We start from the raw sequence: 15,270 nt of genomic DNA on the forward strand, positions 1-15,270 counted from the left end.
GGCAAAAATGGACAAATTTGTAAAGGTTTTTACACATTCATTTTTGCCTCCACAAATCGTAGGGTTGGGATGATCCTATGGAGCTGATTTTTGGTGGACAACCTATCTATGTGAGGGCCAATCAAATGAATTCTTTGGATCACCAAAACAATGTGGGCTCATTGTATTTTAAGCCGGCGGTGTAGCTTCACTTTCCTCTCTCTCTCTCTCTCTATATATATATATATATATATATATATATATATATATATATATATATATATATATGAGAAAACGGTTGCTACACATATGTGTAGATAAGTTATCTACACACTAGCTTAAAATACAGTGGGGGCCACATTATTTGGGTGATCCAAACCATTCATTTTTAAGGCCCTCACATAGATAGGGTGTCCACAAAAAATCAGATCCATAGGATCATCCTAACCATTCGATCTGTGGAGGCGAAAAATGAACTAATTTGTGAAGGTTTAAAGACATCCATTTTACGTCCACAAATCGTAGGGTTGGGATGATCCTATGGATCTGATTTTTTATAGACACCCTATCTATGTGAGGGCCTTTAAAATGGATGGCTTGGATCACCCAAACAATGTGGGCCCCCACTGTATTTTAAACTAGTGTGTAGAAAACTCTCTACACATATGTGTAGGAACCGTTTTCTCATATATATATATATATATATATATATATATAAGCTCACCAAACTTATCGTGAGCTTAAGCGCCCAATCACATTGGGGCCTACTTTGTTAGGATGATCCAAAGCATTCATTTGAAAGGCCCTTACATAGATGGGGTGTGTACCAAAAATCAGCCCCATAGGATCATCCTAACCCATCCATTTGTGAAGGTCAAAATGGACAGACATTATTTGTCCACAAAGCTACCCATTTTTGTCCTCCACAAATGGAGGGGTTAGGATGATCCTATGGAGCTGATTTTTGGTACACACCCTATCTATGATAGGGCCTTGCAAATGAATGGTTTGGATCACCACAAAAAATGCGGGACCCATGTGATTGGGGCGCTTAAGCTCACCAACACTTTCCTCTCTCTCTCTCTCTCTCTATATATATATATATATATATATATATATATATATATATATATATATATATATAGAGGAAAAGGATTGTACGCTCGAGTGTACCAAGCTTATGGTACGCTCGAGTGCCCAATCACATGGGTCCCACATTTTTTGTGGTGATCCAAAGCATTCATTTGCAAGGCCCTATCATAGATAGGGTGTGTACAAAAAATCAGCTCCATTGAATCATCCTAATCCCTCCAAAAGTGGAGGGCAAAAATGGACAGATTTGTGGACACACAGTGTCTGTCCATTTTGACCTCCACAAATGGATGGGTTAGGATGATCCTATGGAGCTGATTTTTGGTACACACCCCATCTATGTAAGGGCCTTTCAAATGAATGCTTTGGATCATCCTAACAAAGTGGGCCCACATGTGATTGGGCACTCGAGCGTACCATAGCTTGGTACGCTCGAGTGTACAATCCTTTTCCTCATATATATATATATATATATATATATATATATATATATATATATGAAAATCCCTGAAGGGTTAAAATTGCCGAATAATTCAAAACCACGAAATTTATATTCAGTCAAATTACAACGATCATTGTATGGCTTAAAACAATCCGGTCGTATGTGGTACAATCGTCTCAGTGAATATTTGGTAAAAGAAGGGTATGCAAACAACAAGATATGTCCATGTGCCTTCATTAAGAAATCAAATACTGGTTTTGTGATTATTGCTGTATATGTTGATGATTTAAATATTATTGGTACTACTGAAGAGATCATCAACACCGGTGAGTATTTGAAATAGGAGTTCGAAATGAAAGATCTTGGAAAAATAAAATTTTGTCTTGGTATACAAGTTGAACACTCATCAACGGGAATCTTCATTCATCAGACGACATATACAACAGTAGCTCACTTATGTGGATAAAGTTCTCAATTGATTTAGTATGGATCAAGCTCATCCATTAAGTTCTCTAATGGTTGTACGTTCCCTTGATACAAAGAAATATCCATTCCGACCACAAGAAGATGGAGAAGAACTTCTTGGACCGGAAGTTCCATATCTTAGTGCTATTGGTGCACTTATGTATCTTGCGAATTGCACAAGACCTGATATTGCATTTTCAGTCAATCTATTAGCAAGATTCAGTTTAGCACCAACTAAAAGACATTGGAATGGAATCAAACACGTACTTCGCTATTTCCGTGGAACTACTGATATGGGGTTGTTCTATTCAAGGGAGGCAAAGTCACCAATACTAGGATATGTAGATGCAGGATATTTGTCTGATCCACATAAAGCCAGATCACAAAATGGGTATGTATTTACATATAATGATACGGCTATATCATGGAGATCAATGAAACAAACACTGATAGCCACATCTTCAAATCATTCTGAGATACTTGCAATTCATAAAACAAGACGGGAATGTGTTTGGCTCTGATCAATGATTCAACATATTCAAGAATCATGTGGCTTATTGTCAATCAAGGGAGATCCTACTATAATATACGAAGACAATGCTGCGTGTATTGCACAACTCAAGGGAGGTTATATCAAAGGTGATAGAGCGAAACATATTCCACCGAAGTTCTTCTATGCGCATGAACTTCATGAAAAGGGAGATATCAGTATGCAACAAATTAAAATCTGGCTGATTTATTCACAAAGGCACTTCCCAAAGCACAATCTCAGCAACTGAGATACAAAATTGGAATCCGTCGATTCAAAGATCTTCTCAGATAAAGCATCTCAACTTAACAGGAACTATTTTTCAGGGGGAGACTGTACTCTTTTTCCTTCGCTATAGTTTTTATCCCATTGGGTTTTTCCTAGCAAGGTTTTAACGAGGCAGTCTTAAATGGTTCCATTTCTTTGTATGATGGTTATCCAAGGGGGACTGCTGTAAATGATATAAATGGCCACCTAATTTTTGTGGCCATTAATGGCTAACCATCTCATCCCCTCCCTTATATAAAAGGGATGTGAGTTGAATGACAGTGAGACATAATGAGAAAATCTCTCTCTACTTCACTCCCTCTCTCTCTCTACTCTCTCATACACTCCCTCTCTCTCTCACTTACTCTCTCCGTCTTATCTCTCCCTTGATTACTTTTAGTTATCTTTATAACAATTTGCAATATATAGTGGACAAAAAATGAGTTTACTACGCTTAAAACACATTTTCAATGCTTTCCTCAAAAAATAAAATGGAATTTTTTTTATTGTAAAAGTTTTAAATGGAGGATTAAACAACAAACCAATGAAATGTGTTCTTTTTTTCAAAAAAAAATAAAAATGAACCATTTAAAACGGTGTTTTGCTAACTATGGGGTGGAGAGCCTTCTACAGTTCTACTAATTATTTGTGTCCCCAATTTGGAGGTGAAACCTGTTAACGTATCTCATTTAAGATAACCATGACATACCTTCTATATAGTCAAGGCATCATGACATCATGCTGAATCATGAAATATTCCATTCTGCAGCAGCCCAAGAAGGAATATATCTTCAACATAATAAGATAAGGATTGATGATGTCACCCAAGAGGAGAATGCCTTTCCAATTAATGCCATGTTGAGAAAGAGAATATTTTATTCATTCTTTGTATTCTTCCTTATATTGATTGATTGTAATCATGAAATCCTACTGTCATGAGATAGGACATGCTGTACTCTTCCATGTATAACACCCTATTCATTATAAATATAGAGTGGCAATATGCAACATTTGTCTTAATCTTTTGTTTTCAAAACCCACATTCCATTGTTTTAGTAACGACATGACACTAATTTTCAGTTTTGTGACTGGCTGATGAAGGCCACTACAGTTAACAAATAACAACAGAATGCAGATATCATTTCTATCTGTTAAAGCTTACATAAAACCTGTTATATGAATATCATTTCCCTTTCAGCCAAATCCGGAGACTAAGACTAAAACCTTTGTCGAGTTGTAACCATGGTTTCAAATTTCAGTTTCGGAATTCGTTGACCGAAACTAAAATTTCTTCAGCTGAAATTCGACGAAATCAATTAAAATAATATTTTATCCCATACAAAATTTCGACCCGGGAAAATAATAAATAATGAACAAAATCGAGATTTTTGGGTGAAATTCCTTAAATTACGGATTAAATTTTGAGAAAAACAAATGTGTATGAAAGAAGGAGAAGGGTTGTTTAGGAAACAAGTATATTTGTTTCAGCAACCAATTAGGCAGAACACGAACATGTGCAAGCATTCAAATGCTTGTTTCAGCAACCAATTAGGCAGAACACGAACATGTGCAAGCATTCAAATGCTTGTTTCAGCAACCAATTAGGCAGAACACGAACATGTGCAAGCATTCAAATGCTTATTACACCTAATGGCTCTATAGTCTTATAGACATTGATTGGTACACTTTGGATTTTAAGTGCTGCTGTGTCCGCATCATCTTTGAAAATTTCTCCCCCTACCACGTTTCTCAAGGCATCCATGATTGTTGATGGGAAGTCTTACTAGGCTTCTTAACGTTGTTTCTTCTAATGACGATCTATCACTATATATTTAGGCATTTTAAATTGAAAAGAGGACGCACAGTAGGAGGGCTTCCTACGAATCACCCCTCCTATTACTACTCTTGCCCAAGTGCGCTTAACTTCGAAGTTCTTGTGCTAGTACTATCACACCTTAGGAATGATAGCTACCAAAGCAAGATCCAGACCGTCAATCTTGGGGCCTATTAGTTGTGGACAACAAACCAAAGATCTTACGTTGCCTGCGGTTGGTAGTTAAAAGAAAGTTCAATATTGTTCGAGAACTTAGGGAAATGATCAAACTAGGGTCCCATATGGAGACATTTATATACAATCAAGACCATTAAACTGGCCAATCAAAAAAAAAAAAAGACCATTAAACTTGCAGAAAATTGTAAGGCAACAAGTTTTCGTTCCATTCCGGACAGACATGCCATGTGATAATAAACGAAATTCTACTATTCTTCAATTTTTTTTTGGTATGTAACCTGGGATTGAACCACTGACCCCTAGGTTGAAGAACAAAGCCTCGACCAATTAATGAGCTAGAGGCTCATTCCTATACTAATATTCCGTGATTACAATAAACCCTACAGTGTGCTCAGGGGATAAATATTGAAAGAGGTCAAGGTAAACATGGAAAGAGAAGGATAAAATTATGCCAAGATAAACCTTTTCCAATTTACTTGCCTAGTCTAGCATGGTTACTTAATCTAGCATAATTAGTTAATCTAATGACCAAATCTAACACCCTAGATCCAATGTTCATATCCACCAAATCTGATATACTCTAACACCATGCTTAAGATTAAGAACTACAAAAATCAATGGCAGTGTGGATCAAAACTAAGGATCATCTGATCAAGGTGTTCTCGAGGGCATTTGGCCAGACTCATAGTCACCATCCTGACCAACGGATCTGGCCGCATATATGTGGCACAAACGGGGCCGAATGCGTTTCTGAGAATAAGCCTCAAAACCATCGTCTTTTTTAGTATTTTCCATATTTGTTAGGTGCGCAAAACTATACTTAATGGATACTTAGGATGGTCAAGCTTGCATGATTATCTGATTGAACATGAGGCGAAGGATCATGATAGGGGTAAATCTAAACACTTCACCAAATTAACGATGATGTGTAGAACAGAGCCAGAGGACGCCTAGGCTGTCTAAAGAGCCCCTAAAGCTGAAACAATGCCTCTTGGAGACCGTACCATATCTACTTCTACCATCCGCAAAGTTCTCGTCACCAACTCCCACATTGTCACCATCAAGGATGGACCCATCGCCATACTCCCCCACCCAACCATTGGTCCGCAGTACTTTATTCAGTCTCCATATTCTCACCAGTGATAACCACGGCGTTAGAACGCCATCCCATCGTGCCCGAAAACACAGAACCTCCTCCTACAAATGGGAACCCTCCTCTCAAAGCCAAAGGATTGGCTCCCCTATTTCCTAGAAAACGATCAAACGTACCAATCTTAGAGAAATGAACGAAATAACCATATCTAGAGAATGGCCAAATACTGTCATTACATTTGTGGGAAGATGAACTACGATAAAAGTTTTAATCTGCACAGCTGTTACCAAAGTAAATATTAGGGTGATTGGAAATTTATAAATATGAAAATGTGGAGTCTTGTTTTCAACATATATTATTTTTTGGAATTGATTTATTGTCGGACTGCTACCACATTTATCATTCCTTTACTACTACATTATTCAGTGCCATTAGAACTTATAAGGGCACGCACCAAGGTTTTAAATTTCAGTTTCGAGGGTAATTTCGGACCTAGCTGAAACCGAAATTTCAGCCGAAAGCTTGAAATTCGGTAAAGACACATGAAATGTAGATTTTTTGGGCGCAAGTTTCGGCCAAAATTTGGGAAAAGGTATTATTTTTTCCAAATTTCTCCGAAATTGACAAAATTTCTGAAATTTGACCGAAATTTGGTACGTTTTGCCAATTTTGGATTTCGGATGTTTCGGTTTCAGTCTTGACCAAAATCCGAAATTTCGATATCGAACGAAATTTAAAACCTTGGACACACACCTCTCTTCGCCGTTGAAGGATCATTTAATGCACATCTTTCAGCTCATGAATTTAGCCCACTAGAGTCTAGAGGTCTATGATGTAAATGGGACTTTATCCCTTTGCCTTAAAAATGCTCTCTCCCACATGGGGTTAGGGTTCATCGTCTCAGCTCTCATTTGACAGAGCTGGGATGTGAAACGAAAGATTGAGAGAAAAGATGTAACTGTAAGGAAAACACTTTGTAAGATTAGTAACTGAATAGATAAAAATCTGAAGAAAAGTGGCCTTGCGTGGAAGATTAATAATTTGTTTCCTTGATTAGTGATTAATGCATGCATGAAAGAGTAGTAAATAATTAAGAGTGAGATGTGAAATAGATGAGAGTGGAAACTGGAAAGAAGTTTGCTTTGCAAGATAAATAATGCCTTTTCCTCCCTCGTTTAAAAAAAGTTGAAATGTGAAAAGGAATGAGAGAGGTAAGTACGCCCATCATATCCTACAATAATAATAATAATAATAATGGTCCAGATCAACAGTATGTCTAAACTCTAAACAGGAGAAGATACGATAGGATACATTACTGGCACCCCCTGTAGGATAATTGGCACCCCTCGAACGTTAAAAAGCTTTAAAGTCAGCCACATAGCCTCTTTTAAAGGGGTGTGATTTATCCTATAGTGGTGCGAATTTATTATCGCCTTATTCATAACTTGTAGAGTGCCATTAAGGGTCCGTTCACTTGTTTTCTCGGGAAAGGAAAGGAAAAGAAAGGAAATGAATCTGACATGGCAAAAAGGAAAGGAAGGGAAAAGAAATTGTGCTGGAAAAGGAATCCTGCGGCTGTTCACTTGCGCAGAAAAACCTGAGAAATCCATAGAAAAAGTTTCTTGCGCCTGTTCACAGCATAAATAAAAGAGGCATATAAATGTACACCTAGATTGGCAAAATCTCCATATAAATCCCAGGAAATAAATCTCAGAACATAGATCCATGAATATTGCTTATCAAAAAAATAAACTAGATCTCAAACCCTAATGTAAGAAACAAAAACTAAAAAAAACCCAACATCAGTAGCAGATTCGATAGACCTAGCTTCGCAAAATCTTTATACAAATCCCAGGAAATAAATCTCAGAACATAGATCCATGAATGTTACTTATAAAAATAAAATAAAACTAGATCTCAAACCCTATTGTAAGAAAAAAAAACTACAAAAAATCCAACAAAGTGACCTAAAATCTAAATATCAGTAGCAGAAGAGAGCTAAAACCCAAATATCAGCAGCATATTCTTTACTATTTTGCAAATAGCAGAATGAGAGATAAAATGGAGATAAAAAACAGAGCCATAAAAATCTGACCCAGAAGATCTAAGATTATTTCTCGGAAACCCATATCTCAAACCATTTCTGCAAACCCATTTCTGAAGATGGAGACCCATTTCTTAAACCCCTATGAAGATGGAGTGACTAGAAACCCAAAAATCAAAAGATGGAAACCCATTTCCGAAACCCCATGTTGTAGAAAACAAACAAAAAATGATGAAAAACCAACATCCAGAGAGAGAGAGAGAGAGAGAGAGAGAGAGAGAGAGAGAGAGAGAGAGAGAGGTACCTCGCTTGGCGTAGTGTCGCCGGAGGAGTATTCTCGCCGGAGAAGATGAAGATCCAGGCAGTGAGAGGCTAGGGTTTTGTCCTTGCGTGGGTGAAGAAAAAAAGAAGCCCGACTTTTTTTCCTGTCTCGAGAGAAAATAAACGAAATCTCACCTATTCCGTAGGAAATGAAATCTCTCGTTTGCGAGAAAGTATGACTTTCCACGTCATTTTTATAATTTCCACGTTTGATATTTTGGGCAGACCTGGCAAACTCGACCCGTGCCCGCGGGTCGACCCGACCCACCCGCAAATTTGCGGGCACGGGTCAGAGTTTTAGTGACCCGTCAAAAACTAACCCGCGGGTGACCCAACCCGCAAAAACACGGGCCCAACCCGCGGGCACCCGAGAAAAAGACAGGGGGTCATCACAACCGTTCATACTGTGGGTCCTACCAATCCAGGTGGTCTACGCTGGGGGACGTAAATATCACTTCCCATAGATAGACCTAATCCAACGGTCAAAATTTGACCATATCTAATAAATAAGTGTCTTACAGTTGTAATTACGACTCCCCATACTTCCCCCCTTGTAGAACAAACTCAACTGACCTTTCAGCCACACCTATAAAGAGGAAAGGATAGGTACAAAGGCTACTAATTTCATACGTCAGTGCTTTCTACGTGTAATCTCAATCCAGAAATATCTCTTCCTCCTCCCCCCTCACTCTCAGATGCCTCCTTCGATTCTAGACCAGGTACTTTCCTCAAAATCTCACTAATTTTTCCAATGAAAATAAAATTTTCACCCTTTCATCTTCTTATCTATTCATTCTTGCTCAATCCTCGTTTTTTTTTCTAATTTTTACAGGTAACCATCTATAAAAATGGATCTATCACCAACACCAGTAGTGATAAACCTTGTAATAGAAGAATATGTAATTCTCTTCTCCTGGAGGACCAAAAAGCTACCATTAGAGGTGTTGTATATGATTTCCTTTCTAAATCTGGATCTGAGAAAAGCTTGATTTCTCTCGGAGTAGGAGATGCCTCGTCTTTCCCCGCCTTTCAGCAAGGCCAAGATGTATCCAAAGCCATCATTGATTCAGTCTCATCTGCGAAATTCAACGGCTATGCTCCTTCCTGCGGGATTCCTTTTTCTCGAAGGTGTGTTTCGCGTTTTAATCTTACGTTGTTAGAAATGATATTCACACTCCCTTGTTTTGATAATCGCACTCTTCTCTCTAGATTAATTAGGGTGGGCCTCCCTGCAATTTTTTAGTTGAGTTTTGTCCGGTGTACTTAAAACGAAATTGAGTATTGCGGGTGACCCGCGGGCCGCACGGGTCACGTAAATTCTGACCCGCAAAAATGCGGGTCATTTCCTGACCCGACCCGACCTGTGTGACCCACACCCGCATCACTCGCGGGTTGACCCGGCCCGGCCCACCTGTTTGCCAGGTCTAATTTTGGGTTTCACGTGAAACCAAGCGAACATCGTAAAATCGCTTTCTGGGAAAAAACGGCATTTTCCTTTCTTTTCACGTGCCGAGAAAGCGAGTGAACACAGCCTATAAAGGAAACATCTTCACGCCGATAGTATTTCCTTCGAGTGGCATTATCGGATATAAAAGATCGTGCCGATATTATTGATTTATTTCCCCATAGAAAATCAAGTAAATAAAGATACGATAGGATACGTTACTGGCACCCCACTTTAAGATAATTCGCACCCATGGAACGTTAAAAAAGCGTTATAGTCTGCCTGCCACATACCCTCTTTTAAAGGTGTGTGAATTATCCTATAGGGGTGCGAATTTATCATCATGTCCCTCTCTCTCTCTTTCACCCCCAAATTTCAAAAACCTCAATATCCCCCTCTCCTTTTCTTCACCGTCCTTTAAATACACGAGCTCTCAGGGGAAGAAAGAAGGTCAGAGAAACAATGGGGTGTCTGGTTTTCATCTTCTTGATTTTCTCTTTGACTGTTGCTGCTTCTCCAAATCACCCCATCAATCCAGAATTCAAAAAGATTTACTCCTTTGGTGATTCCCTGACAGACACTGGAAACCCATATCCTTCCTCCTCTGTCATAAATCCTCCAAAATTCAAAAAGATTTACTCTTTTGGTGATTCCCTGACAGACACTGGAAACCCATATCCTTCCTCCCCTGTCATAAATCCTCCGTATGGAGAAACCTTTTTCGGCAAACCCACCGGCCGTGTGTCCGACGGCCGTATTGTGGTTGATTTTTTAGCCGAAAGACTCTCTCTTCCTTACCTTCCAGGCTCCAGCGACACCAAAGCAAATTTCACGAGTGGGGTGAATTTTGCCAAGGCCGGATCAATGGCCATTGATTTCGAGTTCTTCAAGAGTCACAATGCGACCAAAGGGATCATAGTTGAAGACTCGTTAGTGACTCAACGTCGTTGGTTCGAAGATTTCGCTGATAAGGTGGAGTGCGCCCGTAAATCTCCTCCTGAATGCAAAAAGGTAATGGAGAGCACACTCTTCTGGCTGGGTGAGATGGGCGCAAACGACTACGCCATAGCCAATGGGACCTCCATTAGCCCTGTCACTATTCGGAACAAGGCAGTCTCATCCATCATCGAGCTCGTGAAGGTAGGTAACATTTGACTATGATTCTGCTTCCATTTCATGTCTTATACTATGTTTTAAAGTGGGCTAATCATAAGAAATATGGAAACCCACGCAAGAACATTTGACTATGATTCTGATTCCATTTCCATGTCTTATACTATGTTTTAAAGTGGGCTAATCGGTTGTTGTGTAATTGTTGAATAACCATCACTCCTAGGGAAGTATTTGGTATGCATTAACAGTTACCTTTGAAAAGGATCCCGTCCATCATCAAAAATCACTTTTACTACCCTCCTCAACTGTATTCTGTATTCGGCTAAAGTACTCATCCTCCTTGCCCTGTTCTTTCAATTTTTTCAAACCCCAAACTTTCCATTCTCATGGTATTTAATAGTGAGAAGCATCGACTAAGTGCATCAGCCCCTTTATTTTGTGTGCTCGACTCGTGTTTAATTTAACTAAATGACTGAGCCCTCTCAATGCACTTCTATATTATAGCTTGAACCTACTCAGATGATGTGTTCACTAACATTCCCTACGCACAATGACCCATTCACACAATTTCTAATTATACATTGAGCCAACAAGCAATTGGATAGTTCAAGGAGTCATTTTCTTGTTGCTGAAGGGTGAATTTAACTTCTTTCAACTTGGATTTGAAATGAAAATATTTCCTCATGATCCAAGGGTCATGAATTAACATTCTATGGGCATAAATTTTGATCTGCTTGTGAAGTGCCTGTCACCTCCTTACATATTGCTCTATCAATTTGGAATTTGGCCTTCAAGTAAGCATTTCCACAAATAGCAGCTATAGGACAGGATTATTTCCTTGATGTGCAGGGCTACTGTAGCTACTGGATCTACTTATTTACAACATTGGATCCTCAATGAAAATTAGAGAATAGCCTACCAGTTCTTTAGATCAATTAACAAATCAAATCAATGACTAATTTCAATAGTGAGGGAGAGAAATAGTATCCGGTTTCAATTGATTCATTCAGAAACGACTAAAATGACAATTGACAGATAACTCTTCTTCGGTCCAGGAATGTTCTTTGTCCAATTCAAATCAGATCTTTTGTGATAACTACAACCGGATGCTCAATTACTTTCTTGTGGAATCAAAACAGAATTACCATGATCTTTGTTCAATTTCTTCAAAGAGAATATGAGAACAAGCATAATTCTCAGAATTTCAGCTGAATTGAGAGTAATTGACGAATGTGTACTTGAATCTTAACAACCAGCCAAATAGAAATGAAATGTGGTATTCTACTCCATTCTATGGAGCAAAAGGAGCTTACCAAATTCCAGAATTATTCTGAATCATTTGCTAGCGTTCTTCAACAATATAGGCCTGCAAATAACATTTCCTCTGTTTTAAATTAATAGAAAAGTTTCTTCTTATGGCTCACAGGATGTGTTAGCCAGGGGTGGGAAATTCGTCATCGTTCAAGGACTGCTTACAGTGCCGGGAACAGTCAAGCCGTCAGATTTTAATGCTCACAGTAGGCTACTGAATAAAAAGCTACATCAGGTGCGGAAACAGAATCCGAGTGCAATCATAATATATGCTAAGTTCTTAGAAGCGTATTTGGACATTAAAACAAACCCTGGGAATTATGGCTTCGAAGTGATCGAGGAGCCATGTTGCGGTGATAAGAAGAACTTCTGTGGAATGCTGCCGAATTCATCAGTATGCGTGGATCCCAAGAAGTACATTATGTGGGATTCTGCACATTTCACAGAAGCCATGAACGCGCGACTTGCTGACCACTTCTTCCGGCAGAACAACTACACTGAGCCGCCATTTGAAACCTTGTTTAACGCTTCTTGAATATCTCAAGTGAACATTTATATCTATGCATACTATAAATCTATCTCTATGTTGATATATGCATCTGTGTCTATGCTCCACAGATGCTACTTTGCAATCATATATAGACTACTGATGTTGATAAGTAAATAAAATGTTGACATATACATCATTATACGAGTGACTGCAAGAATGTAAATAAAATGTTGAAATATACATCTTTATACGAGTGACTGCAAGAATGCATCTGTTGGTTACCCATTTATTTTTAAGTTTCCTTAATGCATTTCTTCTCCTTCAATGGCAAAAGAAGATGCCTAATCCCAAAGGAACGAAGCTCCCTACCACTCATTGAAATCTCTGGTGATGTCTTTCCCTCACCTTGACGGTGGATGCCATATTTTTAAAGGTTCTGGTTTGATTCAGAGAGAGACGACTCGGTTTCAGCTCTGCCTCCATTCTTTGTTTCTTGTTTTCTCTGATGAAGGAGAACCATTTCACATTCTGTCTCTCGTGAAATCAAGTGGCTTTGCATTGAAATACTCCAAATAGGAAAGCTACCAAAGTTGGAGCATTTCTATGTTAGGCACTTGATTTGCATTTCAGCGATGATGGAAACAGAGAAGAGGATCTCAGCGCCTACAGTTTTAAAGATTGATTTCCTCTGGCTTTTTCAATTTTTAAGTCTATCATTTTAAGGTGCGTCATTCAGTAGCATTGAGATGTCATGTTTAGAGATGGATATAGTTGCCATTTTAAGGTGCCATTTTGGTAAATTTTCGGGTTACCTCTTTCAAGTACAGTTGACTTAAAATACAGAGAGCTCTTTAGTACATACTAAGGTGCAAGGGTTTGGATGGTCCGTGGCTGTTAAAGAATCTAGTCACTGTGTATGATAAAGATGAAGCCGAGGCTTTCGTAGTTGCATTTATTTCTAGGTATTTTTTTTTTTTTTTTCATGTCTATGGTTTTGCTTATTGGGTAGATTAAACTTGCTACGGTTTTATTGGTTATGTCTACTTGTGAGGATTAGTGTTAGGTCAATGTGTTAGATGGATAGGTATTTGAAGGGAAAAATCCGTATTTTCTGGTTGGTTTCAGGTTTTATGGGTTTGCTTCAGTTTTTATGCTGAAGTGGTTTAGTTTATGACCTATACCTTTTGTTTCTTGCAAATTGAGTGACTCGGTGATGTTGGTTTCTTTTCTTCTCCTTGCTTTTGGAAAATTGAATGATTTTCTTATGTGGGTTTCTTGTTGGAAATTGTAAATCATAATTAATATTTGTTGGATTTATTGGAAAATTTTCTAAAGGATTCATTAGCCGACCCCAACTGGTTTGGGACAAAGGCTTGGTTGAATTGAGTTGGATTATTGGAAAAGGCCTCCATATTTGGTTAGAAATGTTTGTTCTTAGCGGTTAATGGCATAGCTGTAAGGAATTGTTGCAAGGCATTTCAGCCGTGACATAGAGACATTGTTTTTAGATTATTGTGTTATTGATTTTGTATTTGTTAACTTACCAACTTCTCCAAAAGCTTAAGCTAATGGAGAAAGGTGTTATTTATCTTTGATACTTTAACACTCCCCCACACTTGTGGCCCACTTGGCAAACACGTGGCACATGTGGTCCCACTTTGGGCCGACCATTGCATGTGGATTTTTGCTATCCTGGAGGTTTGAGCTTGAGACCTTTGGCTCCGATACCATGTTAACTTACCAACTTCTCCAAAAGCTTAAGCTACTGGAGGAAGGTGTTATTTATCTTTTATACTTTAACAGTATTTTTTTAAACTTCTTTGCATGCTTGAGACTGTTTAGAAAGAGTTAAAAACTTTGAGCAAGTACATCTTGAGTCATTGCAAGACCAAATGAAACCCACTTGAAATGATAAGGAACCTGGTTGTAATAAAGCTTTTGCAATAATAAACCTGGTTGATCCTACCTCTCTTCGTGCATATTAGATTGGGTATTTTAACTTGACTGATAGATTTCTCTACCTTAGTTTTCATTATTTGTCTGCAAATTTGTTATCATATATGGCATACATACTGGAGGTATCTTGGAATTGATCATTCATTGTTGCTTTTGAGAACTTACAACTGTGATCTTTTGAAGATTCATTGCTGTCCTAGACATTGAATGTTATTGTTTTAGACAGATTCTAAGTTGTTAGTGTCTTGTAAGTTGTATAAAGGAGATAACATATGGTATTGGTTTTCTGGATTGGTCTGGATTAGCTTGTAGCCTTATAGGGTGTTCATATTTGTGCTAGGGACAGTGCTATATTTATTATTCTTAATCCCAATTTTTTAAAAAGGGAAGAATTTTAATAGTGAAAAGGAAAAGTAGTTAAAACTTGAAACTACCACCAACATTCTTTAGTTTTGCTCAACAGGAAATTTGCTTCTTTAGATTTCTTAACAGATATAGGATAACGTGTGTTTTACTACTTGGTGTCTGGAAAACACCTGCCGAAGAAGAAAGCGATCCTTATTCATCCATCTGATATCATTCAACACCCCCCTCCTCTCGCCCTCTCTCAATCCACAACATAGCATGTGCATTTGAGCCAATTGCTCTTCCCTCTTCCACAAAGTTAATTCATCTTCATCATCAACTTAAAGAAGCATGGCTGTTCAGGTGTG

General features: G+C 38.3%; 1 protein-coding gene across 1 annotated transcript; it reads left to right on the forward strand.

Moving 5' to 3' along the window:
- Window positions 1-9,377: 9,377 nt before the first annotated feature.
- On the forward strand, window positions 9,378-12,797 carry LOC143879993 (GDSL esterase/lipase At3g48460-like). Its single transcript, XM_077382738.1, has 2 exons — window positions 9,378-10,827; window positions 12,227-12,797. Exons 1-2 carry the CDS (start codon window positions 10,150-10,152, stop codon window positions 12,644-12,646), a joined length of 1,098 nt encoding a protein of 365 aa, XP_077238853.1. The 5' UTR covers window positions 9,378-10,149; the 3' UTR covers window positions 12,647-12,797.
- Window positions 12,798-15,270: the final 2,473 nt, after the last annotated feature.

Source organism: Tasmannia lanceolata, unplaced genomic scaffold (genome assembly GCF_043159265.1).
Source record: "Tasmannia lanceolata isolate RefF3 unplaced genomic scaffold, GAP_Taslan_0.1 ptg000006l, whole genome shotgun sequence".
In the NCBI taxonomy this organism is placed as follows: Eukaryota; Viridiplantae; Streptophyta; class Magnoliopsida; order Canellales; family Winteraceae; genus Tasmannia; species Tasmannia lanceolata.